The sequence below is a fragment of the Macrotis lagotis genome, chromosome 6 (genome assembly GCF_037893015.1).
Source record: "Macrotis lagotis isolate mMagLag1 chromosome 6, bilby.v1.9.chrom.fasta, whole genome shotgun sequence".
Classification (NCBI taxonomy): domain Eukaryota; kingdom Metazoa; phylum Chordata; class Mammalia; order Peramelemorphia; family Peramelidae; genus Macrotis; species Macrotis lagotis.
The window spans coordinates 17,181,648-17,209,171 of record NC_133663.1 but is presented as its reverse complement, the minus strand read 5'-3'; the positions used below and the strand labels follow the sequence as shown (position 1 = coordinate 17,209,171).

Below are 27,524 nucleotides of genomic sequence, written 5' to 3'. Positions count from 1 at the left end.
AAAGTATGCCTTGCTGAACCTCAAACACTGGGAAAGTGGTTTAAAACAATCAAGGAATCTCAGACCTATATATTAATTTACCTATCCTTAATTCATAGAATTTAATCCAATTGACCCATACTTTCCTTTCAGTATAAGGAACTAATGTCAATCTTCCTAGGCTTGCTTTTCTCCACTAAAGTTAAATAATGATTTTTCTAAATTCTTAATAAAAGATACCTACTTTTAAATAGAAATGAATTGAATCATCATGGATTCTAAAAAGTCTTTGGCTTTGAAGCTTTCCTTGAATGCCTATCTGAATGGAAACATTGCATTTGTTTTGGATTGGACACATTGGATATTCCCAGAATCCCCAACATCTTTATACTGTTTCCTTTTTTACATTCTTGCCAGTTCATAAATTCAAGATTCATGCCTATATTTTTATAGCCTTCTTTGGGATGCCCCTATGGAGGATAAATGCATGCAGAGGGTTGACACTAAAGGAAGCACAGTTGGAACCAGAGCATTCTATCACCATGGTCTTTCTGCCATCCAAAATTCCACATCTCTATTGGCACGTGTCCAAAGGTATATTTTGTGCAAGGTGAGAGTGGAGCTTCATCTATAAAAATGGGTACATTGGAATAATAGGCCAAAATAGTCCCTTGTATAACTAAATTTGTGACCTTTTAATTTCATTGGTTCTTTCCCAGATAGTTCTAATTCAATAATCATAGACTTTGAAATAAAAGACACCTTGGAGTTCACATAGTCTAGCCTATTTCTTGTTTTGTTTTGTTTTTATGGTGATTGTTTTTCTCACCATTGATAAAAGTGGAACCATAAAGTTTGACTTTGAATAATGCAATATCCAGTATGTTATAGGAAGAAGAATACATGACCCTTTAAAAATATATTAATGGAAATTTTCTAGATTTAAACAAGAAGAAAGCCTACTAACCAGAGAAACCCATGTTGGAGCTGATAAAATTTTGAAGACACGCAAAGGATTGATATACTTCCTTGTTTCTCTTTTTCTTTTGGGTCTTTACAAATTCTTTAAAAAATGCATTTATCAGGGGCAGCTAGGTGGCACAGTGGATAGAGCACAGGCCCTGGAGTCAGGAGGACCTGAGTTCAAATCCTACCTCAGACACTTAATAATTACCTAGCTGTGTGGCCTTGGGCAAGCCACTTAACCCCATTTGCCTTGCAAAAATCTTAAAAAATAAACTTAAAAAAATGCATGTATTAATTTTACAAACACTTATTATCTCTCCTTCTTAGTAATCCCCAAATTGATCATTTTGAAAGAAATAAAAAGAAAATTCTCCTAATAATTATGCTTAGTCCACAAAACAATTTCCCATCCTGGCTATGTCCAAAGATCTCCTAGTTCTTTTAAATAAGATTGAGGTTCCTGGAGCTCTAGTGACTTGTCCACTATAGCACAGATGTCAAACAAGGCTCAGATGCAGCCCTAACTCTTTCTATTATCCTATAATATCTCCCATATTACATTATTTTGACTTTATGCTCCACAATGAAACCTAATCTGGCTTCAGACTTTGGTCTAGCAGCTCCATTTAAGGACATGGGCTTGGTCAGGAAACAGAGGCACACAAACATAAGGGAATTCCCAAGGCTGCCATATACTACCTGCCTTGTTTATGTAAAGAATTCTCTAATTAGTGCATCTAATATCAACCTCAACATCATAATAGTGAGAGTCAGAGAATCCATTTTAAATTCTGCTTGCGCTCTGCCTTTCAAACATTCAGGATTGAAGAAATCTCCAAGTCCCATAAGCTAAATATTGTTTTCCTTTCTTTTTGAACCTAAAAACACTGCAGGATCCATTTAATCCATGGGTTTCTAATTCATTTCCACTTAATTCATCAAAGTTGGCCTTGGTAAGCTATACAATGATTCATACTTAATGTTCTTTGAAATCACTATTTTGTTTTAGGGGGTCCTTAATTACCATCTTCCTTTGATACATCAGTGTCAGATGAAGGTTATCCTGGGTTGTAGGAGGCCATGACAGTAGAAAATCCACTCTAGCAGGTTTTTCTTTAAAAAAATAAAGACTGGGCAGCTAGGTGGTGCAGTGGATAGAACACCACCTCCTGGAGTCAGGAGGACCTGAGTTCAAATTTGATCTCAGACACTTAATTATCTAGCTGTGTGACCTTGGGCAAGTCACTTAACCCCATTCCCTTACCAAAAAGAATAAAATCAAGGATTTTTTTTCCTAGTCTGTTGATGAAGTATGGTACCAGGACCACTGAAGCTAAGTACTGAAAGAATTATTCATCACAAGAACTTTTGGGTGGTGAATTTTTATTAAGTCAGTGAAATTCATTCTGACTATCAACCAAAACTTATAATCTGTATGAATGAAAGAAACACATATACTGATGAAAACTTGGAGTTTTGAGGGATTGTTAAGGGTCTTTCAAAGAATTTCGCCATTAAAATGTCCTCTGAAAACAGAAAACAAAATCCTAACATTGGCTTCTAGGAGAGGGTTTCAATGTATATGGGCAATTTGATGAAGCTTGTGGACTTATGTTTTTAAATGCATAAAATAATATCCATGAAATTATAAGGAAAGCCAATTATATTGAAATTAAGTGATCACATATTAGAAAACCCAGAAATATCAACAAGCTCCTGGGTCCTATGTTGAGAAATTCTATTTACTCCCAAAAGAAAAAAGAACAAAAACTCTCTTGGTTTTTTCATGTTCTATTTTCCTAACATTACTGATATTTAACAAGTTTTTCATGTTTACGATCCTCTATCACTTTTGTTAAGGAAAAGCAAACAAACCAAAAAGTGCCTCCCCTCCAGGAACTTATATTCTAATGGGCGAGGTAACCTATAAATACGAAATCCATACAGAGCAGAAGGAAGGGAGCCTTACAGATGAAAACCCAACTTTGCATATGATCAACAGCAATCTTGGGTTAGATTTGTGCTCTGTATAAGTGACTTAGAGGTAACAAGGTGGTGCAGTGGTTTGAGTGCTGGGTCAAGAGTCAGGAAAACTCATCTTCTGAGTTCAAATCTGACCTCAGACACTTGCCAGTTGTGTGACCCTGGTGCAGTCACTTAACCCTGTTTGCCTCAGTTTCCTCATCTGTAAAATGATCTGGAGAAGGACAAAAGTGAATCCCTTCCTTGGGATCTCAAGGAACTTACATTTTACTTCTCAAGTTTATAACTTCAGCATTATCTTCACTAATCCATCTCCTCATTCTACATTTCCAACAAATTGCCAAATCTTGCCATTTCCCTTCTCACTTCTGGCCCTTGCTCACACACAGATACCATTTTAGTTCACATTCTTATCATCTTTTGTCCAGGTGGTTGCAATGACCCCAATTTGTTAACCTGGTCTCATCTCTCCTCGGTCTGGTCCATCTTCCCCACAGCTACCGAAGTGATTTTTCCTTTCCACAGACCTGACCATGTTAGACTCCAATCCAATCAATTCTTGTGGTCCTCTTTTCTCAGGAGGATCAGCTATAAACTCCTGCCTGATATTTCAAAGCCCCTAACTGCTTGCCCCAATCAACCTTTCCAATTTAAATATGCATTTCTCATCTCATCCTACGGTCCAGCCAAACTGACCTTCTCTCTGGTCCCAATTAAATAAGATCCGATATCTGCCAACTGTGTGCCCTACCAGCCATCCCCCGTATCTGAAATACATTCCTTCTTCTCCCTTATCTCATAGATATCTTCCAACAAGATGAAGCTCAAGTATCACTTTCTTCTTTATGAAACTTTTCCTGAACCCTGCATCAACTTCTAGTTTCCTCCATCCCAATCTTATACTTAACTACTCTGTATACTTTCACATGTGTTTATATTTATTCTATATATAGTTTATATTTCTTGTCTTTCCCATTAGATTGCAAGCTTCTTCTGAGGAGATAGTCCTTCAGTTTCTCCGCTTGTATCCCCAGCACAAATCACAATGACTGGCCCTGAGCTCATTAAACATTTGATGATTTTTCAGTTGATTGATAAGATGTCTATCAGTGCATAGAAGCATATATAAGATATAAACAAGAGGAGATTTAAAGAGGAATGCACTAGAATTGGGGTAAGAGATAGGAAGTAGTGCTCTGGGAAGGCTACAGACACTAGAAAATGAAAAACATAGTCACAATTTCTAGAATATATATTTTGCATTTCTGTCTGTCCATGGGAAAAAACATCAGATGCTGAGATTGCTGAAATGTTGTAGATCAGAGGTATCAAACTTTCCACATGCAAAACTCCTCACCAGATAAAAATATAATGGGAAAATATTTAACAAAATAATTAAAAATACAATACAACATAATGTTAATTTGTGGTATTCTAAGTCAATCTATAGCCCTACAGGATCCATTTCTAGTTGAGATGGACACTGCTGGGTAAACTAGACTAATGTCCTGCCATTCCACAATATTCATTGGAGCAGAATTGGTTGTATGAAGGAGTTTGCACAATGCATGGAATGTGCTCTTCTGTGACAGATGGGAGCCTCCAGGGATCATATAAGTCACATATATTAGACTTCACAAACTCCAAGCCAATAATTCTGATTTCTTCCTTTCCCTAGGGCCATATTTGCAGGATTAATGAGAAAGAGAAAAATGTGTAAAGGAGATGGGAATATTTGTAGAGCAGTGCTATATAGACCTACTTGCTTTCATTCAGGGGAGAATGAGACTCCTTGGATTCTACCAGTTTTTATTATGATTATTAATGTTAATCGGAATTTTTCTATTTTCTCTTGACTTTTCATTCATTCATTCCTTTTGAGGCATAAGTTCATTATCTACCCCCCCATCCCCCCATGCCATTTCAGGAAACCTTTACCCTTGAATTCCTCTACCTTCCAGAACCACCTTTATTTATTGTCTTCCCCCAAGAGATTGGGGGGCATGGAAACTATCTTCTTTGCCTTTATAAATACAGTAAACACTTAATAAATGTAATCTAATCTAAATGTATTCTTATGTGCCAGACAATATCCAAGGTGCTAGAAATTCAAAGGGAAAAAAAACAAAAAATCCCTACCCTTGAGGATCTGACATTTAATTTGAGAGGAAAAGTCATGTGGAAGGACATATTACATGGCAACCATGGTACATCCATACATGCATGTATATACACATTTATATGATCTATATATGGTCATACAAATCAAAGTCATAGCAACTGCCGGTAAGTACTATGTGCTGAGCCTTGAAGGATGCTTTCCCGTTCTCCCAGGCTTTTGAGAGTTTGCTCTCTTATTTCATTTGGCTCCCATTTCTATAGTCACTCAAACTCTCTGGCTTTTGATTTTGTCTTTTCCCTGGGACCCATGTTTTAAAAACCAACACATGGAGTTATATGAGTTATGTGCTCAGTTATTCTGGACTCTCACTCAACTGTAAATCTGCAAAGGTGGTGAGGGAGTTACTGACTTTCAGTCTTATGGGAAAAATTAAAATTAAAATTAAATTAAATTAAAGTTGTACATTGCAACCCCACAATGCATTGAACTGAGACAGGAGTAAAATTTCAGGAATCTAACCCCCCCTTAAGGCTTAAATCAACTCCACCCTGACCATAAGGAATTACTACCACCATAATTTAGCTGAAAAGTATGTTTGTTTTTGGTGACATCTGGTTTTCTGACCCAGTGGATTTTTCAAAATGCCAATATCAAAACCTCCTAGATCTTTGGGTCCTTCTAGAAGGCCATCTGCCGACAATTCATAGTTATTTTCTCTATGCTCCCTTATTTGTGGGCTTACACTGTATTTACAGAAATACTAATTTTGTAGAATTACTAGGAGGTCATAGAGTAAAGATTCAGGACGTAAAGAGGCTGTGAAACTTTCCCAAGGGCTGCAAGTCAGAATTGCTTCACCTGAGACTAAAACAATTGGAAGGAGGGGAGATGCAGCACAGGAAATGGTCCAATTTAGGGTGCAATTGTTTCAAGTCGATTTGTCTCCTAGAGACTATACACAGGGGTTTTGGGAGAGGGGGGAGAAAAGCAGGTCTAAAAGAGGAAGACCCTATGTTCTTAGAGATAATGGACAAAGATCATTGGATTGTGCTGTGATGTGAACCAGCAGGCACAATGGGATCATTTATTGCTTTGAGGATCATAAGTCTGTCCCTCCTCCCCTCCAATGTAAGAATCTTGACAAATTCCCATTTGTCTTAGCCAGTTATGGTTCTGGTTACCGCTCGTCATGATCATCCGTGACTTATGGCCTCAATAACCATGTGTCCCCCCATTGCCTGATCACTCTCTTCTCAGTATCTTGGCTTCCACCTGATTTAAACAAGAGGTTCTGTGAGATTAAATCTGAATTCAGACCTTTTCCTTACTCTTCACTCTTTTCCATAGTCTCATTCAAATTCTCTCTAAGCAGATACTCCTGCAGACACCCAACCTCTTCAATCCCAATATTAGTTTATCTAAGCCCTCAACACAAATTTTAGGTCTCTGCCAAACTTGCCTCCTTCCCATTTCCATCCTCTAACATGCCCTATTCCAATCCTACAGACAATTCCCAATGTCCCTGGGGAAGATCCCAGAATGATAGGAAGGTGTGAGCCTCAGCACCCAGATGTTCTACTCCTCCTTCCCAAATGACCCCATCCTGCCCTTGGCACAACCTAAAAACAGAATGTTCCAACAAGTTCCAAAATGCCCCAGTTATTGCTATGGAGCCTAAACAAATGAAATTGTCCCTATTTCTTTTAGTTGGTTCAATCACCATGTTAGATTAATATGATGATGTAATTTCCTATGAATTCATGGCTATGAGTTCAGTTTCCTTTTGGGGAGACTCGTCCTTTAAATGTTCCATGTACTTCATGGGTCTTCTGTAAATCATTTTTACAGTTATCTAGGCAAAATCCCTTCAAATGAGTTTAGAAGTTTCATTGATACAGACAGAGCTTTACAGAACTGAAGGGAACTAGAATGGTTCTATAATCATAGATTTAGACCATCAGATACAATCCTCTCATTTCATAAATGAGCACAATGAGAATGAGATAAGCTAAGTGACTTGACCAAGGTCACACAGCTAATACATACCTGAGGCAATGCTTTAAAGTTAGCCCAGTATTCTAAGCTATGATACCAGTTAGCTGCCCCTAATCTTGGATCTTAAGTTCTTTTCTTGAAGTCAGTGCTAATGCGGGTCAAAATATACTGAGGACAACAGAAAGCAAAATGGACTATTTCCATTGATCAGATTTCCAAACCCTCCTTGGTCAGTGCCAGGACTGTGGAATTAACCCCTTTTATCATTGGAGGGAGGGTGTGTATGTATGTGTGTTGGGGGGGGATATATTAGTTAGTATGGAGCCAGTAATGACATAGCAGGCATAATACTGGTCTTGGAGCCAGGAAAGATTTGGTTTCAGATGTACCTCAATTATTAACTATGAGCCTGAGCAAGAGTTTCTATTAATTTATGGGTTACAATCTACCTTAGTGAAGAGATTTCCCTCATTAGGAAATACCTGCCTAGACAAAATCACAGATGCTTCTTTATTTGCATATTGCTCCATATCCAGAAATGAATGGTTGACGCGGCTTGCGGCTTTCTTTGTGTGGGGACTGAAAAGGTTGACTCCCAGCCATCAGAGTGTCTCAGCTCTGTGGGACTCAGCGGTTGGGATTCTGCCTGATGGCTTTGCCATGAAAATCATCTGATTATCCCCCCCCCCAAGTCTAGGCTGCTTGCAGCTGGGATTTCCTTAAAGAATGGATTCAACAATGTCACTTCTTTTGAAATTGTCCTTCATTGTGCCTTTAAAGAAAGGCTTCAGCCCACCCACATCCACTGACCCCAGGTCAGCCCCCCAGCCAGCAGCTGTTGAGGCAGACCCTTGTCAACCATTTTTCAAAGATGTTTGGGCCAGTGTATTTCTGTTAGTGACATCAGGCATTGCTGGGAGATTGACTCCATTCCAGAAATGTGTTGTTTGTGATATTCTAGTGCCATGAAATGCAGAGTATAGGGATGTATGGAAAAGAGTAGACTATTTTCTTCTAGGTTCTCTCTTCTAATCCATCCTCCAGACAGTGGTGAGATTTAGATCACTAAATCACAGATTTCCAAATGTCACTACTGCGATTAAAAATCTTCACTGACTGCTCTTTTGTTTCCGGGATCCAACACAAAATACTCAGACTGGCATTGAAAGTCCTGCACGATATGTCTCCCATCTACCCCTCCAGGCCCCGTTCATTGAAGTCTTTTTGTAATGATTCTTTATCTTAAGCAAACTGGCATCCTAACTATTCCTCATCAAGAGCATTCCATCTCAGGTCTAGAATTCCCCTATGAGTCTCAGAAACCTTGACTTCCTTCTAAGAAAACCTCAGTGACCTTCCTACAAAACGCCTCCGTACGTTATGCTCTTTCCTTCCTAAAATTATTTTTTATTCCTTTGCAAATGCATTCTGTTTACTTGTTCACGTCCGTGTTGGGTTCTGTTTTTAGAAAGCAAGATCCTTGAGATTAAGAGATATTTACATTTTGCTTTATCACAGATTCCCCATAACCTGCCCAGAATCCCTCAAAAAAGCATAGGTGTCTATTGAATTTTTAAACGAATAACTCCAATAAGCCAATAATTAGTCCTCCACTAGGTGAAGAAGAAAGACATTCCTATTATTAGGAAGGATCTGAGACAGACTAAGTGCTCGATAAAGACTTGCCAATGAAGGACCTGAATGAGTTTTTGGTTTAGTGCTCCAGTTAGATATAGAATTTGAGGTCCAAATGGTCCCATAGCCTGGTTTTCAGACTCCCAAAGGACATACTGGTCACTTGAAATGAATTTTGCCTTTGCAATGAAACTCAGTGACAGCTTTAAATTCTGTTAGAAATGAAAATGCATATGAATATTCTATTTCCATTTCCCTCCTTAACTCCTCTCAACTCCTAATCTCTATTTCCTTAAAACCAATTTAACCAGTCCATTATAAACTGACTTCCAGTCCCACCACTAGACTGAATCTGGGCTTTCTTAAGGCTACAATAACATCTTCAACACTCAATCCAAAATCCCTCTGCAAAATGTGGCAAGGTTAACTACCTCTTCTCTTGGCAATTCTTTGCTTTCTTGGTTTCAAACAAATGATATTGTACTGGTCATTCTCTTACCTCTCTGTTTCTTTACTATATTTTCCTTTGTTTTTTACCCAGTTCCCTAAATGGGGGACTATAAGACTCAGCTCTCAGCCCTCAACTCTTTGCTAAAGACAATTTCTCCCTAAGAAAGAGTATTCATCCTCATGTTCTCAACTGGTAACTAGCTGTAGATGACCCCCAGATTTTACATCATCAGCCTCCTGAGCTTCATCTAACTTCCTATTCATTCTGTCCACACACGACATTGCCGCAAACTCTCCATGTATGAAACCAAACTTACTACCTTTAAATTGTTTTGCAAACTGTAAAGTACTGTATGCATTTGAATGACTAATAACTAACATTTCTATTGGGCTAGTGACACAGTGACTAGAGTGCCTGCCTGGAGTCAGGAAGACCTGAGATCAAGTTTGAACTCAGAATCTTACTAGAGAAGTGACTCTGGGCAAATCACTTAAACCTGTTTGCCTCGGTTTACTCATATGTAAAAATGAGCTAGAGAAGGAAATGGCAAACCACTCTAATAAATTTGCCAAGAAAACCCCCAAATGGGTTCGCAAAGAGTTGGACACACCTGAAATAAATGAACAACAAAAATATTTATATAATACTCTTAGTTGTTCCAGAGAACCATAAAGACATGCCTTCACATTTCTTAAGGACCCAGATCCTCCATTTCTAAGATCAACATTCTTCCTGCTGAATCATGTTGCTCCTTTGGGGAGCCAAGCTCCTTTAGCAACTGTCTCAGACCCATTCTTCAGTCGCACTTAGGAGTCTTGGTGAGATGAACTGCAAAGGGGGGTGTAGGGTTCCCTTCACAATTCTTCACTACCTGAATATGAAATAAATCCTGGGACACTTCATCTATCACCCTATCCTGGTGACCATCATGTATAAGGGTTTGTCCAGAAAGTCCTGGGTCATACCAGCAAGATAAAGCCAAGGAGATCCTGGATGAAGGACCAATAAACTGCGGGACAGCTTGAGTCTCTATTCCTTCATCAAAAGAAATGAAAACAAAGCACATCTCAGTAGCATCGGATAAAATTTCCGAAAGTTTTCATTGCCCTGTTTTGTAGGAGTGTGGCATAATTGGTAGCATATGGAATGGTGCAAGAAGGGGAGTTTAGCCTTCCTGCTGAGTTTGCTGCCACTTCACAACTTTTGATGAATTTCAACTTGCTTCAGGCCATATCTTATTTATAACATATGGGATTCTCCTAATTCAGTGTGACCAAAAAATAACTCAGAGAAGATTGCCCACAACCAACAAGTAAAATAAATAAATAAAGATGCATTTGATTCTGGGACTCCTAAGGAATTCCTAAGCTACTTTCATATCTCCAGGTTATACCAGCACCTGGGAACACATCCCAAATTGATTTCTGAATTACTTAGGATTCTTTCATATCCTGTTGCTTCTAGGACATTTGGCTTATATCTCTTTGATAAGAAAAAGGGCTTTCAAATTGGCATGGTCCTGCTGGGTTGTACCACAGGGTAATACCTATACTGCTTCAGGTTATCCCTGGAATTTTGTGAGATCCACTATGTTTCCCACTATGGGAAACAATTGCTTTTAATACTAAGGAGAATATCACTGGAATAGTGAGAGACATTAAGATTTTCTGAAGTTAATTTCCAATACAGCTATCATTTTAGAGCATGCATAGTCATTGTTCGTACATTATTGAAAAATCAGTACATGTGAATACATGCTATTTTCACTGGGATGGAAAATAGAGATATAAGTACAAATACATGCACACATAAGCTTCTTATAAAAGCACTATATATTAGTTAATGTATTATATATATTATTATATTATATATTATATAATATACATAATATATTATTATATTATACATAATAGCTAATATAGTATAGTTTATATGGATAGACATATATGATAGCTAACACTTATACAGCACTTTAGAATTTCAACAGAATTTAACAAATTGTATGTCATTTGATTATTTACAACAACCTTGGGAAGAAGATATTGTTACTTTCTCCATTTTTCAGATAAGAAATTGAGACTGGCTCTGTTGTTCAGGGTCACATAGTAAGTATATGAGACAGAATTTGAACTCAGGTCCTTCTGAGATCAGGTCCATTGTTCTTTCCACTAACTACCACCTAACTATATCAAACTTGTGATTTTATCCATAGAGGGAACTCCCTGTGTCGTATAGCCCTCTACCAAATCTGACCCACAAATTACTTGTAATATAACCTTAAAATGTTGCCTAAAGGGGCAGCTAAAGTAGATAGAACACCGGCCTGGAGTCAGGACTGAGTTCAAATCTGACCTCAGACACTTAATGATTGCCTAGCTGGCAATGTCACTTAACCCCATTGCCTTAAAAAAATATTTTTTTAAAAAAACTGTTGCCTAAAGTCTGGGGATGTCCTATGTCTTGCCTCAGGTCACATAGTTATTATATATCAATAGTAGGGCATGGATCCAGGGCTTTCTGTCCACTATATCATCCCAGCCAGTGAGCCTGCTTCATTCATGAACATTGGACATGACTGGCAGATAACCAATATCTTCATAGTGATCATTCATTTCTTTTTAAAAGCTATCCTTTTATTTTTATCCCACATCTATTTCCCATCCCCCCCCACCCCATGAGCCATCCCATTTTAAAAAAGGAAAAAAAAAACTTAAGAAAACCAACTGTTATAATGCCCTTGCCTGGCAGCGTAGATCACCTTCCACAAACATAAATGATGATTCATCTCTTATCCAAGAAATGGTTTGGCAGCCATTGGGAGAGTGACCAGAAAAAACCTGGGTTCAAGACAGCCTCTTAAAAATATAGACTCTGGGATTCTAGGGTCACTGTCTCTCCCCATGTTCTCTAAGGCAGCCCGCTAAGACTATGTTACAGAGAAGGAGCCCACCTCATTGGTGAAGGGAGTTTCCTCATCTGAGAGTCCCCTGTGTCAATGAAAGTACACTTCTAGTCTTCAACTCTACTGATTTCATTTGGAAGTTAACAAGAAACAGATTGATTTTCCACAATTATCCTAATTCCCCCATTTTCCAGCTCTCCTATCTCTTTGTTCTGTTTAAATCAAATAAGAAATCCCCTTGTTGTTCTTGGGTAGACATCCCATCTATATGCCTAAGGCTGTTTCAACCATCCAACTATAAGGTGTTTGGATTCCGGTCAAAGAAGACCCCTCATCCCAGTTAACAGCATCGCTTTTTTTTTGTTTCTTAGACTTTGTCAAACTTTCGTAATTTTTATATGATTTGAACCAGGTGAAGTAAGGGTTGCATCTACAACAAAAATATCATTTCAAGACACAGGGAATTGAATCACATAGCTGTTCCCTTTCATTACCCCCTCCCCGAACCCCCAGAAGAGTGTCCTGAGTACATTGTTTGGTTTTTGAAAATGTCATTTAGGACTCACTTTTAGAGCCAGGCTTTATTTTACCTCATACATAAAAGGCATCATCAAACAAACGTCTGGCATTCCTTTTGCTCCCTTTTTCTTATCTAATTTAAACCATTTGTCCAATTAAATGACACAATTATTTATCTATCCTTTGGTTGCCTCTGGAATTCCATTCCTTAAGGGACATCAAAAGAGAATTAAAAGAAGCTTCAGCATTTGAGACATTTTCGCTCAGTTAAGAAGCTGAATGAAAACTGGCTATTTATTTTTTGGTCCAGACCTGTAATTGAATTAATGTCATAAACTCCCAGAGAGGAAACTCCTTCTGCCGGTGCAGATCCACAACTATGCTGCAATTTAAAGGCCTAGAAAGGCACTGAGTGGTAACTCAGTCAGTATTGCTGGTCAGAACTTAAAACCACGTCTTCTTGGCCACATTCATGCACTACTCCATGATGCCAAGAGCTACCTTATCATGGAAATTTTTATTTTAATGAGACCTTGGAGATAATTTGTTCTGATTACCTTATTTTATAGGAGAAAACCCCAAATTACTTAAATGACACACATGGCTACTTAGAGGTAGAGTTGGGTTGAGAGTCTGAGCTCTTGAATTCCCAGTTTCCTGATTTTGTCCATCATATCTTGTTACCCTTTCTGCTTTGTCTTGATTATTAAAGTTGACTATATGTAGTCTTTTTGTTTTCTTCATTGATCTATTTAATGTTAGAAATATTCCTTTCCATATCTCTATGATGAGTGTTTTGGGGTGTAACTTGTGGCTATAATGTGACTGCAGATATTAATATGAAGAATTCCTGTGCATAATAACATAGTTGGCGTAAGTGGGAGCTCTAGTGAGAAATCTCAGGAGAACTAATGTGATTTGTTAGTTTATTTGGCAGGTCAAATGTATATATAAAAGGTTGCTTTCTAACAAGAAAGAACAAGTTGTCATATATATTGCTCTCAGTCTGACATTCTAGCTTCAGTGCATGGTTAAGAAGATATTGGGTCTGTTTGTCCCTCCAGAGTCTTCTCAATTAGATACTGGTTATGTTTCTTTTACTCAGTCTGACTCGACTTTCCCTAAGCAAAATATATTCACTATAGTTCATTGGAAATAGGGAAACTGGAAGGGCAGGGAGGGTTTAATTGACTTCAAGGAACTTGCAAAGGTTACTAAATAAATCTATATTTCTACTAAGGCTTCATTACTTTCAGGAAAACAAACTCAAAAAAGGTCCAAAGATGTAGCTAAGTATCCAAAAAATGGAAAGATGAGTGTCTGTCATTCTCCAAGAGGACTAATGACATCACAAGGGTGACTTGCACATCAACTGGATTTAAGTAGGGTGGTAGAGAAGAGCAGACCCTGCTAAGCACCACCCCAACAGAGACACTACACCCCAGGGGAGCCATATGAGAATCTAGGGGAAAAAAGTGCTTTGTAAATTTAAAGCATTATATACATACTAATTGTGGTGATAATGGCTATAAGAAGGATAGTGATGACAAGGATTTCCAGACCCTTTAGGACCAAGAGCAAGGAGTTGCCTTGACTACATAAATTCCCTCATTCCCATTGTACTCTAACTTCCATAGGACATTATGTATTTGTGGGATAGTATACCTCCAGTTTATGTTGGGGGAGTATTGTATGGCTACTGTTTTTACTCTGACACCTGAGTAAATGCCTTTGCTAAGGGCTAATAATGTCTACTGGCCAATTGTTGAAGGGAAACACATCGGTGGGGCTTAGTTAGCTATCATGAAAGAAGTGCTGACCCAAACTAGGTAGAAGCTGACCTTTGGAGATCCAATGTGTAAGTATATAGATATGTGTGTGTGTGTGTGTGTGTGTGTGTGTGTGTGTGTGTGCGCGCGTGTGTGTATGATTACTACTGAATTAGATTGTGTGTTCAGCCTCTCTCCATTTATGCCTGTAACTCTAGTTCCTTGCACAAAGTAGACACTTCACAAAAGTGTGTAACATTGACAGTTGCAGCAGTTAGAAAGTTTTTCCTTATGTTACACAAGATTGCACATGTATAAGCAATATTAGATTGCTCACTGCCATGGGAAGGGGAGAGAGAGAGAGAGAAAGGGAGGGTGCCTGGGAGAAAAATGTGAAACTCAAAAAGCTTGCAAAAGGATGAATGCTGAAAACCATCTTTGCATGTAATTGGATAAGAGGAAATAAAACAAAATTTTTATAAAAAAGGGGGGAAAGGGCAGCAGAAATACTTGTAGCTGTCAGTTACAAAACGTAATGGATGACATAAGTGGGTCTCTTTTTCATCTTTCCTTTCCTTTCTTTTCTTCCTTCCTTTCATTTTCTTTCTTTTTTCACTGTCTTCCTTTTGCTTTTTCTTCTTCCTTTCCTTTCTTCCTTTCACTTTTCTTTGTTCTTTTAACTTTCTTCCTTTCACTTCCTTTATTTTTTAACTTTCTTCTTTTCATTTACTTTCTTCTTTCTTTTTCAGTTTCTTTTTTCCTTTCCCTTTCTTTCTTCCTTTCTCCCTTCCTTCCTTCCTTTCTTTTTTCTCTGCTTTGTCATTTTTAAAGCATCTTTGCTTCAAATCAGGTGTCACTGAATGGCACTCCTCGGACGACCTTAGACAAGCCATTGAACCTTCCTTAGTTTTCTTATCCATAAAATGAGCCATGGGGCCACCCTGATCTCAGAGGCAGCAGCCAGGATTCAGATGCTGTGGCCCATCTCATGGTTTACCTCAACGTGGGTATCCAGGTGGCACTACCCATGCCCAAAGTGAAGCAGAGAGGGCATCTTGCTGAAGCCATCCCTGAGCTGGTGAGGAAGTGGCAACTCTAACTCTGTGTGTCTTTGTTTCTAGATACGGTTGGGAGTTGTGTAGCAAAGTTGTTCTTCAGCTGCGCCTTGAAGGGTCATTACTGTCTATACAGTAAGTCCAGCTTTACCCTCAGCAGCCGCCAGCCTCAGCTATGGATTCATATCATGTTTCTGTTTCAGCAGGTTTGTGCCATGTGGGTGAATAGCAATGAGTAACCATAACTGGGGGAGGGGGCAGAAAGAAGGCAGTGAGGTGACTTAGTGGATAGACACTGGGTTTAAAGTCAGGAAGACCTGGATTTAAATTTTGCTTCATTTATTAACTACAAAACCCTAAGCAAGTCACTTAACCACTTGAGCCTCAGTTTCCTTCTCTACAAAATGAACAAATTGGACCTGATAACCTCTAAGGTCTCTTCCAGCTGAAACTATAATCCAGTAACCCTAAAAACCTGTCAATATGTTGACTATTCCACCAAGGCATGGGTTAGTGCTCATATGGGGCCATCAATCAACATCATTAACTAGTACACATGAACAAATGGTTGCATGGATCAATGAATGAAAAGGTCTTTTTAAAACACTTCCCATATGTAAAACTGCTCCTTATGGGCATCTGTTTGTGTAATTTAGAAATGTGCACATATGTAAATATAAATGTATATTACATAGTTCTGTATATAATACATCTATCCCTAATAACACAGACATTAATTTCAACAAAGTATTCTTTAAAACGATTCCTCAAAGCTGGGTTTTCCATCATTTGGAGCGCCACCTTCCCCACAAAAGTCTCTTAGTTAATTACCAATGATTGAAAGATCTCTGACTTTTTAAAAACTAACTCCTTTGGTTTAACATTAGAGAATGAAGGAGAAAGGAGAAAAATAATTTGAAATGGAATGGGTAGAAAGTTATTTATTAATAGATTGCATTATGCTAAATGTTAAAGATGCAAATAGAAAATCAAGGTGCTCCCTGTTCTCCTGGAGCTTGCATTATAATTAAGGAACACAACAAATAAAGGAGAGATTATATTTCTATTCAGTTAGCAACATATAGAAAGACCAAGTATTACTTGGGCAGAGATTGTAGTAAGGCCCAGAGGATCTTAGGAAACAATGACAGGGAAGAATAGCCCCTAGTAAGAGCAGAGTTGGTTCAAGGGTTAGAGGTGAGTGAAGCTCTGGTATCTTTCCAGAAGAGGTAGGGATCTCAGGGTCAGCATCCATCTGGCACTGAGTATCCTGTACCTGGTGAGAACTGAGCCATGGGGCAAACAACAGAATAGATTTAGACTAAGCTTCCCTCATGTAAAAATGGATTGACTTCCTTTTGAGTTTTCTCTAATCAGTTTTAGGATTCCAATATTCTTTCATTTTGGATAAGTGTGTGTGTGTGTGTGTGTGTGTGTGTGTGTGTGTGAAGAGAAGTATGCTACATTTTATCCCACCTAGGGCAAAATTTTCTGCAAAAAATTGATCAATCAGCAACGAAAAATATTGAAAAACTGCTCTGTCTTTGGTGAAAGTCCTTGTAAACTGGAGGATTTGAAATTTTCTTTGTCTTCTCGGCACCTCAAATAGTATTCTAACACAGAGATGGTGCTTAATACATGTTTACCCATTGATTGACTCTATCATATTCCAAAGAAATAGTCAGAACACCATGACCAAGGAAGAGCCATAGTGTTCTAAATTCATCTGTTAAATGGATGAATGGTTGGAGGGATGGATGGGTGGATGATTTGCTGACTTTGAATTATATTAAAAAATCTTCAGGAAATAAATTAAAAACTAAAAACTGTATACCATTGTAAAATAAGGCATTTTCTTAGCTTCTACTTATATCATGTCTATACTGACCAAATAAAATTCTAAATTAATTATCAGCTAAAGATCCAAAACTGAGGTTTTCCCAGTTTCTGCATTATAGGTTTTAGGTCGGGGGTACAATAACAGAGAAGGGACTATGAAGGGTCTTAGTGCCATATTTTCCCTCATATAGCACTTAATCAAGTATACATAATGACATTATGACAAGGATAACTCATGTCAATATGATAGGTAAAGATCCTTTGGTCTGATAAAGGAAAATCCCAGTCTTATGATTCCATCCTTTGATAAAGATCAGATACTATTCTGTAACTTAGATTTTAAAAGTTCCCAGAGAGCACTGCAGGAATGGTTAAGTGACTTGCCCATGGTCATCTATCTAGTTTATGTCCCAATCAGGGCTTGAATCCAGATCTCTCTGAATCCAAGGCCACCTTTCTTTACCAAACTACCTCTTGATTTAAGATCACCTAACAAAATTTCAGGGGAAAATACAATATACCATTTATTTCCTTTCTTTGCTTGCAATAACACTACAGATCCTTCTTCTAATGAATTTGAAATGTTTTTGTTTTTAATTTAAGGCCCATCAGTAATTTTTTTTTGTTTTATCCTTTCTTTTTTTGCTCATTAGTCAATTTTCTGAAAATGAAACAAGAAAAATCCATTTGGATTCCTCCCAGCCGTGTTTCACTGACATAGCCTGTGATTTTGTTTGGTACTTTGAACTCAGATAACAGAATGCAATGACAGAGGCTAATTTTCCTTTCTTTTCATTTCCCTCTAAGTTCTTTTTCTTCTCTCACTTTTGCTCCTTTTTTGTCCATTTAATGAACTGTTTGATTTCCCAGCCCCCCCAGTTCTTTAATAATCTCATAAGGTTGGTCCAAGTTTTTTTTATATAATTCAAAGTCAGCAAATCATCCATCCATCCATTCATTTAACAAATTAATTTAGAACACTATAGCTCTTCCTTGGTCATGGTTTTCTGACTATTTCTTTGAAATATGAGAGAGTCAATCAAGGGATACACATGTATTAAGCACCATCTCTGAGTTAGAATACTATTTGAGGTACTGAGAAGACTTTTTCCCTTGCTCATCATTAAACAGCTAGTAAATGTCTGAGGAAGGATTTGAACTTATTTTCCTGATTCTAAGACCAGTCCCCTGTCATTGTATCACCTGATTTCTTCAAGTATAAAGTATATCCATGGTCTTGGGAAGCTTACAATCTCAATGGGAAGATAAGATCCATAGAACACCCAAAATACTAGGGAAGAATATTGGAAATCATCCATTGGATTCCCAGTAGACTGTGGAGTATCTGATAGAGCAAATTTCACTCAGCATTTGTGATAAAAGGAGAAAAGGAGGAGTTGGGCATTTTGACACCAGGATAGACAAGAACCAGTTCAGTACCAATGAAAATCAATAGAAGAAGATGAGTAGGTTGAGATTGTGGTTTGCTAAGCTAATTATTTTTGTGGTATTATTCAGTTTTTTCACTCTTCATGTCCCCATTTGAGGTTTTCCTAGTAGAGATAATGGAGTGGTTTTTCCATTTCCTTCTCCAGCTCATTTTACAGATGAAGAAACTGAGACAAGCAGAATTAAATGTCTTGCCTAAGGTCACAAAACTAGTTAGTACCTGAGGTCAGATTTGAAATCAAGTCTTTCTGACTCTGGGTCTGGCACTCTAACCATTGCATCACCTGGCTGCCTTATTTAACCATTCTGGCAAACCTACCCCAAAACACTTAACTTCTCTGGGCCTCATTTTCCTCATCTATAAAAATGAGGTGGCTGGACTCTATGGAATCTAAGGTCCTTTGCAGCTCTGCATCTATAATCTCCTTCTACTTTTTGGAAATATATGATCCACAGACATGTTGTTTTTCAGTCCCAATTTCCATGTATGAATAATTTTATTGAACTATTAATTATGTAACCTGATGTACTTGGGTTATGGTCATTCTCTACATGAGACTAGTTAATATTCATTTTCCATGCCTCTTAGCTTTCTGTCTTAATTGCTATTTTTTGATGAAAGAACACTAATATTCTTTATATAAGGCTAATTCTTAAGAAAACATTCTTGGAAAATGAATTAAGTGAATAAGACATGACCAAGGTTAGAGATATTTATAAGGATTGCTCCTAATTGTACTGAAAAATTCTTTAAAATTGTTTTGATGTTACTCATTCGGTTTTAAAAAGAAAAGAAAAACACCAAACATAAACTAGATTTGATGTCTTTATTTCATTTAAACCATGTTTAAACTCAAATTCTTTCTAAGGCCAAGAGCCAACTGAATGTCACTATTTTCACATCAAGAGATGGTTTTTACAATAATGTGATCTTGGTGAACATGTTCCATTTTGTATCCTTAATTTTCTCTCCAGGGCTCAGTTCTGGAGCCTCTGTCCACACAAAGCCTTTCGGTACAAGCTCTCAGAACATTGTGGGAGAAGACACAGATTAAAGGGACTCACAGTTTTGAGACCGCAATGATACAATCTACATTTCCCCATAAGAAGGTAAGCATTTGAAATAAATAAATAAATGAGTGAGCAAACAAATAAAGAAATGAATAAATGCATGAATGAATAAATGATTTTTTAAAGTAAGCATTTTCCCTAGAAAATACGATTTAAGTCATAAATATTTTGTTGTATTGGGTTTTATTCTTGTCTTTTACTTTCTTCACAGCTCTAGAACTTAGCATAGTAACTGGCACATTTTTGTTGTTCTTCAGACATTTTCAGTTATGTCCGACTCTTCATAGCCTCATTTGTTGTTTTCATGGCAGGGTTACTAGAGTGGTTCGCCATCTCCTCTAGTTCATTTGATAGATGAGGAAACTGAGGCAAAGAGGGTAAAGTGACTCAGCCAGAATCACCCATTTAGAATTTTCTTAGCAGAGATACTAAAGTGACTTGCCATTCCCTTCTCTTGCTCATTTGACAGATGAGAAAACTGAAGCAAATAGGCTAAGGGTCACGTGGCTAGTAAGTGTCTGAAGTCACATTTGATCTTAGGAAGATGAGTCTTCCTGACTCCAGGTCTGTCCCTCTATCCCCTTTACCACTACACATAGTAGACATTCCATAAATATGGATTGACTGATTGGATAATTAATAGCATCATCCTTTGTTCTCTCATTTAGGGATATCAGGTCTATTCCCAAGACACTAAAATTAGTAGAAAAGTGAAAGTATTTGCATCTATTTATTTGTTTGTTTGTTTTTGCTGCATAGAGGATTGAGTTTAACACCATTTTCAAATGCGTAATTAGATCAAAAAGAAACCCACCAGATGGCAGGTTTCTTCTCCCTCTGTGACTACACCCTGATGATGTTCATTTTAAGAGCCCGCTTAATAAACTAGGTTATGTACCCAGTAAAACTCATATAACATACTTCTGCCTCAGTTTCTTCATCTGTATAAAATGAGGATAACAATACTTACCTCCCAAGGTTGTTGTGACATTCAAATGAGATAATAATTATCAAGCTCTTAGCCTGGCCTTGAGGAGTTAGGAGACTATCTACCCCCAAACACGTGAAGACTTCCCCAGTAGAATAAGTAGACGGGAACAATTTCTTCCAATGGGATATGAAGGCGATGTAAGCAGACGCTCAGTCAGACAATAAAGAGGCCAAGGTCATCCACTGTCCTCCAGCTCATCATCACTCATCTTGACTACTGTCCCACCACTGGACTTTGATGACTCTGGAAGAGAGAATAAGGCCAACAACTTTGTGCAGCTCTGCCTCTCTTCAATCAGATTCACTAGCGAATCAAGACATCACCCAGTGATGTCACTGGTGCTCTTCAAAAACGAAGGACAAACAGTAACAGTAGCAGTAAGTAGCAAAACCAGATCTCTCATTGTCCATTGACAAGTCAACAAACGATTATTAAAGCTCTTAAAATGCACCAGACACTTCCAGTGGTGCTACTGAGGATTAGCAAATGAGAGGCACCACATGGTAGTGGAAAGAGAATTGACTTCAGATCCAAAAAGATGCCAGTTCATTGATTGGCACAGATCAAAGTTTAGCATAATTACATATATAGAGCCACTATTAGATTTCATTCTGTGAGGGGAGGGAGAAAAACGTAAAACTCAATACCTTGCGAAAAAAAATGACTGGTGAAAACTACCAATGCATGTTTTTGGAAAAGCAAAGAAACTTGAAAAAAAAGAAGGTAGTATTTCAAAGTCTATGCCCTGAGACATCCTGGTTGTATGATACTGGATCTGTCCCTTAACTAACTTCTCTGAGACTCCACGTTGCAATAAAAGAACTGGCTAGGATTGACAAAGGGTTATTCCTCATAAAACTGGACATTCCATTTCAAGTGAAATCACAGGTCCAATCCTTATCCCTAATGTTAACATATGAGAAGCAGTTTTTGGTGTAATGAGTTACAAAGACCTGGGTACAATATCACTTCTGACTCCTACTGAATGTGTGACCCTAGCAGAGTCCCTTACACTCTCCTTACCTCTCAGCATTGTTTCTCCAACATGCATTGGAGAAGGACTCTCTATCTCTGAAACCACAGGTTTAGTTCAAAATGAGAAAAATAGAAAAGCAATTCTTCTCCCAAGAGAGAGTTAGCCTGTTGAGAAGCTTATGCCTTCCTCTCAAACAAAGGGCACCTGGCTGATATGTAAAGCCCATCCTGGGCAGACCAGCTATTTTGTACTTCTGGGTCATCAACACTGATTTCCCTTCCTGAACATCTGGTGCTGTTGGCTATTACAAAAAAGAGATTGATGTCATATTTACCTTTAACTCATGACCCACCTAGAGGAAGTGAGCCCCATGCCACACCTCTGCACACATCTTAGCGCATCCACCAGCCAGTCTTCCTTTCATCAGCATCAGCTGACACTGTGGAAAGACACAAACCCATAATAGGAGGGAGACTGTATGATTTCTGTTTTCTAACAAGCTGTATTTTCCCCATCAGTGATACCCACTCTCTGAACATGGACAGAGAGGAGCCAGACCCTGAAGAGATAATGTATATATATATAGGAGGAACTCCTCAAGGGCAAGGCCTATCTTTTGCCTTTCTTTTTATTTCTGGCCCCTGCTTTTTTGACTCACTGACTTTGCAAACCTTAGAGCATTATGGAAATGCTGCTATTTATTATTTAGTTATTTATTTTCTATCATTTTATTTTTTTCTACAGTTTGATGTATTATTTTCTCTAAATTAAATTCTATTTCTATAAATATTAGTATTCTATTGAATAGATGGGGGTGTAGAGACTGACTTGGAACCATACAGAATAAATAAGTACAAGCATTTCTGAAGCCCTTGAATGTTTGCAAAGCATGAGATTTCATTTGAATCTGATAAAAACCCTAGAAAATGGGAAAGGAAACCTACTATGTGCTAAATATCTTTTACAAATGTATCTCATTTGATCCTCACCACAATCCTGCAAGGGAATTATTCCCATTTTACAGTTGAGGAAACTGAGTCAATTAGCAGTTAGAGACATGTCCAGGACTACACAGCTTACATATGAGGTACCTGAGGCAGAGAAGTTTGTGTCTTGGCTAAGGATTGCAGAGATAGTAGGCGCTGTTCTTTGCCCCCGCTCCCCCATACTAAGTCGATGGCATGGGTATAGTTAGTTCTATGTGTGGGCTTAATTATCAGAATGGAGGTGACCACCTCTACCACCAAGAAGCTCCCCACTGTACAGTGTGTCCTGTTCCTACAAAGATTACATAGACTTCTTCTTTGGAGCCGTAGCTTGCTCCCTTTTCTTTTTACCAAGTTGGTCTTCTAACTAGAACTACCTCAGACTCTGGAGCATTCAGGAAAGGAGACCCACTGGGCCCCCAGCTCCTTTTCACAGCCTCCTTCTGATAGGAGACTCACTCTAATCAGCAATGCGTAAACATTTCACAAGCCCCACCAAGTTCCTCTGTTCCATGAAACACATCAATGATTGTTTCATGTCCTTGAGCTCCAGGCTGCAAATTTCTCTTTTTTGATTATCAACTCCCTTCTTAGGCCCTTATGCTTCATTCTCTTACATTCTTTATGAATGCCTTTATTTCTTTAAATATCTTTTGATAAGCAGAACATTCCTTTCCTTCAAGCTTTTCAACACAGGTAAGTGAGACTTGAAACTCAGTCTGTAACTTGTACTACATGTCATTCTGGTGTTGAAGCCTAAAAATAGCAGACAGTAAATGACTTCTGTATTGAACATTCCTGACCTGCCTCCCTCTAGGGTAGGGGTTCTTAAATTTGGGTCTGTGAACTCATTTTTTAAAATATTTTGAAAAATGCATTTCAATATAGACTTCCTTTAATCCTATGGATTTTGTTTTATACATTTTAAAATATGACTAATAGAAAGGGCCCACAGACTTCACAAAACTGACTGCTGTTTCTACTATTAGAAGAAATATTACTTTAATACTACTATTAGTAGGGGTCCAAGACACACACACACACACACACACACACAAATTATTAAGAGCCACTGATGCAGTGACAGTTATAGGAATTGCCTTTTAAGTTTTTTCTGGTTTTGGTTGGGTTATAAATAGGTCCCCATCAATGAAATCTCATATTCTGTTGGGAGAGAGGGGAGATCATGTTTCTACCCCCCCCCAAAAAAAATATATATATATATGTATGTATGTGTGTATGTATATATGTTTATGAAATATGCATATTTTATACATACATGTATATGGATCTAGATGTCCATCAAATATTCACATGTGTTCATTCCTATTATATGTGGACAGCCTACACACCTATTTACATGAACAACCACATATAAAAGTCTCTTGATCACTAACGACTGCCCTGAAGACAAAACTCACCCACTGAGAAGAGAAGGGAGAGGTCAGGGCTTGCAGAAGAAAAATTCCCTTACATACATATATGTTGTTTGGTGGTTGAAAGTCTGTTGTATGACGGGGTTAGAGTTAGGAGTGTTGAACTGCAATGAATGAAGGGAGAGAGATAAATGTATTTATCATTTTGTTTGATCACACACTGGTTGAGCTTCTATGTTGGTCCTGGTTGGGGTGTAGAGGCCCCACACTGATGATCACTAGCTCAGAAAAGAAGCGAGGAAACTATAGATTTGTGGGTTGTCTGCAAAGATCTAATATTTGAAGCCAAGAGCACTGATGAGATTGCCCTGGGAGTGCCTGAGAGAAAAGATGAGAAGATCAAAGACAAAATTTTGGGAAACCATCACCTGAAGGACTCATAGAAAGGATGAAGAGCCAATGAAGGAAAGTCAGAAGAAGCAAAAAAGTGAAGACAATGCGTGTCTCTATGTGAATAGCCAGGAAGAGGGAGCGGACAACATGGAAGTCAAGAAATGAGAAAATTGAGCAAAAGCCATTGAACATGGTGGTTTGGGGACATTAGAGACTGCTGAGGCAGCAGGTAGAAACTGAAGTGAAAGAAGTTGCCAAGTGGGGAGGAATTAGAGGAGAAACAGTTTCTAAAATTTGAGCAGTGACAGGGAAAGCCAAGTCAAGGCAATGGTAAGCTAGATAGAGTCGAAGTAACAAAGGAAGTTTTATTGTCTTGGCTAACGGAGACTTTTCAGAAAGAGACTGAAGAGAACAAATAGAAAGGGGGAGATTGAAAATGGCTAGCCTGGCTACCCTGGTTTCTTAAGTGGTTCTTGATCCTCGGTTTTATAGTCTAGTTGGGGATAGATTCAAACCTTGAGAACAAGGACCAGTTTGAATGGTTGAGTTTACTTAGGCATTGGAGCAGGAACTGAACCCACAAGCTCTAGGGACCCTGGGTCAGGCCAGATTCATGGAGAAGGGGAGTCACTAAGAAAGGCAAAGTGTGCCATTTTTTAAATTTGGCTTTTGTTTTTAAATGCTGACAAACCAGAAGGGTTCAAAATGCAGCCAAGTCCCTAGCTGAGTCACTGTGGAGTGTAACTCCTGGTCCAGTTTCACTGTGACTTCAAACTGCCAAAGGCCCAGTTAAAGACAGTCATATAAAATTCCAGGAACTCCTCAACAGTTGTGAAATATGTTTGTTCTTTTAAACCACCCAGTTAAAACTTAAGAGAACATTTTTGTACAAGCTAATGGATATGTTTATGACATCATTCATTTTTTCTTCCCATTTTTAAACCAATGATTGTTTCACCTCAAAGAAGATTAACCATAAACTCAGTTTTTGGAATGTGTTCAAAGTTCATCCCTATGAGAGTAGCCTGGGTCACCACAGCTTAAGAATTCATCACTCTGCAGCAATTCTGTAGATAATGAGCCTCTCTAACCTCCATGCTTCTGAGTCTTAGACCCTCACTTAAGGGTCTCATCTCATTTGAGTTCATAACGAGTATGAGACAGTGTAGCCTAGTGGATATAGAGTTTAAGTCACTAAAGACCTGGGTTCAGATCCTACCCCTGACAAATATCAATTGTGTAATGAAACAAGTCACTTAGATTCTCGATGCAACTCTTCGATTGCAAATTGTACAACAGTTGCTTATCTACATTGATGGAGGATCTTCATTCAACTATCCCTACATAACAGAAACTATAGGTTTTTTTCTTTAATTAATCATGTTAGATGGATTAGGGGCAGCTCTTGGTGCAGCCGGTAAAGCACTTGGCCTGGAGTCAAGAAAACCCAAGTTTAAATCCATCTTCAGACACTTAGTAGCTGTGTTATCTTGGGCAAGTCACTTGACCCAGTTTGCCTCAGTTTCCTCATTCTTAAACTGACTTGGAGAAGGAAATGGCAAACCACTCCACTATCCTTGCCAAGAAAACCCAAAAAGGTCACAAAGAGTCAGATATGACTAAAACAAATGAACAACAAAAGTTAAGCAAGTACTACAGATATTCTTATCCTCATTTCACAATCAAGGAAATGAAAGATTTGGACTCGGGTCCTCCGGACTCCAGGGCCAGTGTTCTATCCACCCCACCACCTAGCTGTCCCTAAGAAAATGAGTTTCCTAACTTGAGTGGGAGGTTAAGTAACTTGGCCACAGTCACATAACTACTCAGTGGCAATGATGAGATTTGAATCCAAGCCTTCTTGGCTCCAGATTCAACTTTCTAGCATATCGCCATGACCTGCCAGAGAAGCATTTCTAGCCTACTAGAATCCACCATAGTTACTGCTCCATTGGTACAGCCATTGAAAATCCAGGGCACATTCACACAATTGGGATAAGACTTTTGGGTAGCAATACAACACCAAATAAAAACTGCTAAAGTGGCCAAAATGTGCCACATAGCATAGAGATATCCACTTAAATGATCTCAGATTTTTTTCCTAAAGAAATTTAGCTTAAAACAAACATGACCAAAAGCTGTAATTTTTGAGATTTTATTTCTATTTGTACAAGGAGCCAAATGACTCATGGGATCAAAGATTTAGGACTGAAAAGGAATCCAGAAGGCCTCAAATCCAATCCTCTCATTTAATAGAAGAGAAAACTAAAGTTCAGGGAGGCCAAGTGAGGTGTTCCATGGAAGTGAGGCAGAGGAAGAGGCAGAAATAAGAATGCATTCCAGGCATGGGGAATGATCTATTTAAAGGTGCCAAGATGGGAAATGGGGCATTATACCTAAGGGAAGGTAAGAAGGCCAGTGTGATTGTGCTGTTATGAGTTATAGATTATGATTGTGGAAAGATAGGATGGGAATCGGGCTGTAAAAAGCTTTGAATGCCAAGCAGAGCCATTGATATTTGATCCTTTCTCTTTAATTTGCACTATCAGAAGAAGGAGAGGACGAAGTCCAAAGAGGAATACTTTTAAGGTTCAAAATTCAGTTTTTCAGTTTTCACAACCTGCAGAGTCATCATTTCTAGCTTCTTATGATCCCAACCATCTCCCTAGAAGATTCATGTTCTGAACTGATCCGAAATTTGAGAATCAATTTTTCCTCTTGAGGGACAATGAGGATGGTCATGGTAAGGCAACAGAATCTCTGCCCCACAATAGAAAGTATGTCACTAAATATACCAGACTGACAATTAGCCCCTCGAGAGACAAGTCTGTTTTGCTGTACTGTCCTATGTTTGTTGCCATAAAGATACCACACTGACACTCTGCCTATTATTACTGCAATGCCACTGTGCCTCAGTTACATGGGAAAGACCTACATCTAAATGGTCAAGGTTTCCCCCTGTATCCAGAACACCACCAGAAGTCCTGTTATATATATATATATATATATATATATATATATATATATATATATATATACATACATATATATATATATATATATATAT

The 27,524-nt window shown here is 38.3% G+C and overlaps 1 protein-coding gene and 1 long non-coding RNA gene across 6 annotated transcripts in view; one reads left to right on the top strand and one right to left on the bottom strand.

The window, feature by feature from the left end:
- Positions 1–27,524, top strand: part of VEPH1 (ventricular zone expressed PH domain containing 1) — a 199,281-nt gene that overhangs the window by 120,749 nt on the left and 51,008 nt on the right. For all 4 annotated transcript variants that reach the window (XM_074190815.1, XM_074190816.1, XM_074190817.1 and 1 more), the window contains exons 10-11: positions 15,443–15,582; positions 19,640–19,774. In XM_074190815.1, coding sequence (XP_074046916.1) covers positions 15,443–15,582; positions 19,640–19,774 — 275 coding nt within the window. The remainder of the gene's footprint in view (positions 1–15,442; positions 15,583–19,639; positions 19,775–27,524) is intronic.
- Positions 16,292–27,524, bottom strand: part of LOC141490668 (uncharacterized) — a 127,842-nt gene continuing 116,609 nt past the window's right edge. For both annotated transcript variants that reach the window (XR_012469304.1, XR_012469303.1), the window contains exons 3-4: positions 22,037–22,141; positions 16,292–20,969 (exon numbers count right to left, since the gene is read on the bottom strand). This is a non-coding gene — a long non-coding RNA (uncharacterized LOC141490668). The remainder of the gene's footprint in view (positions 20,970–22,036; positions 22,142–27,524) is intronic.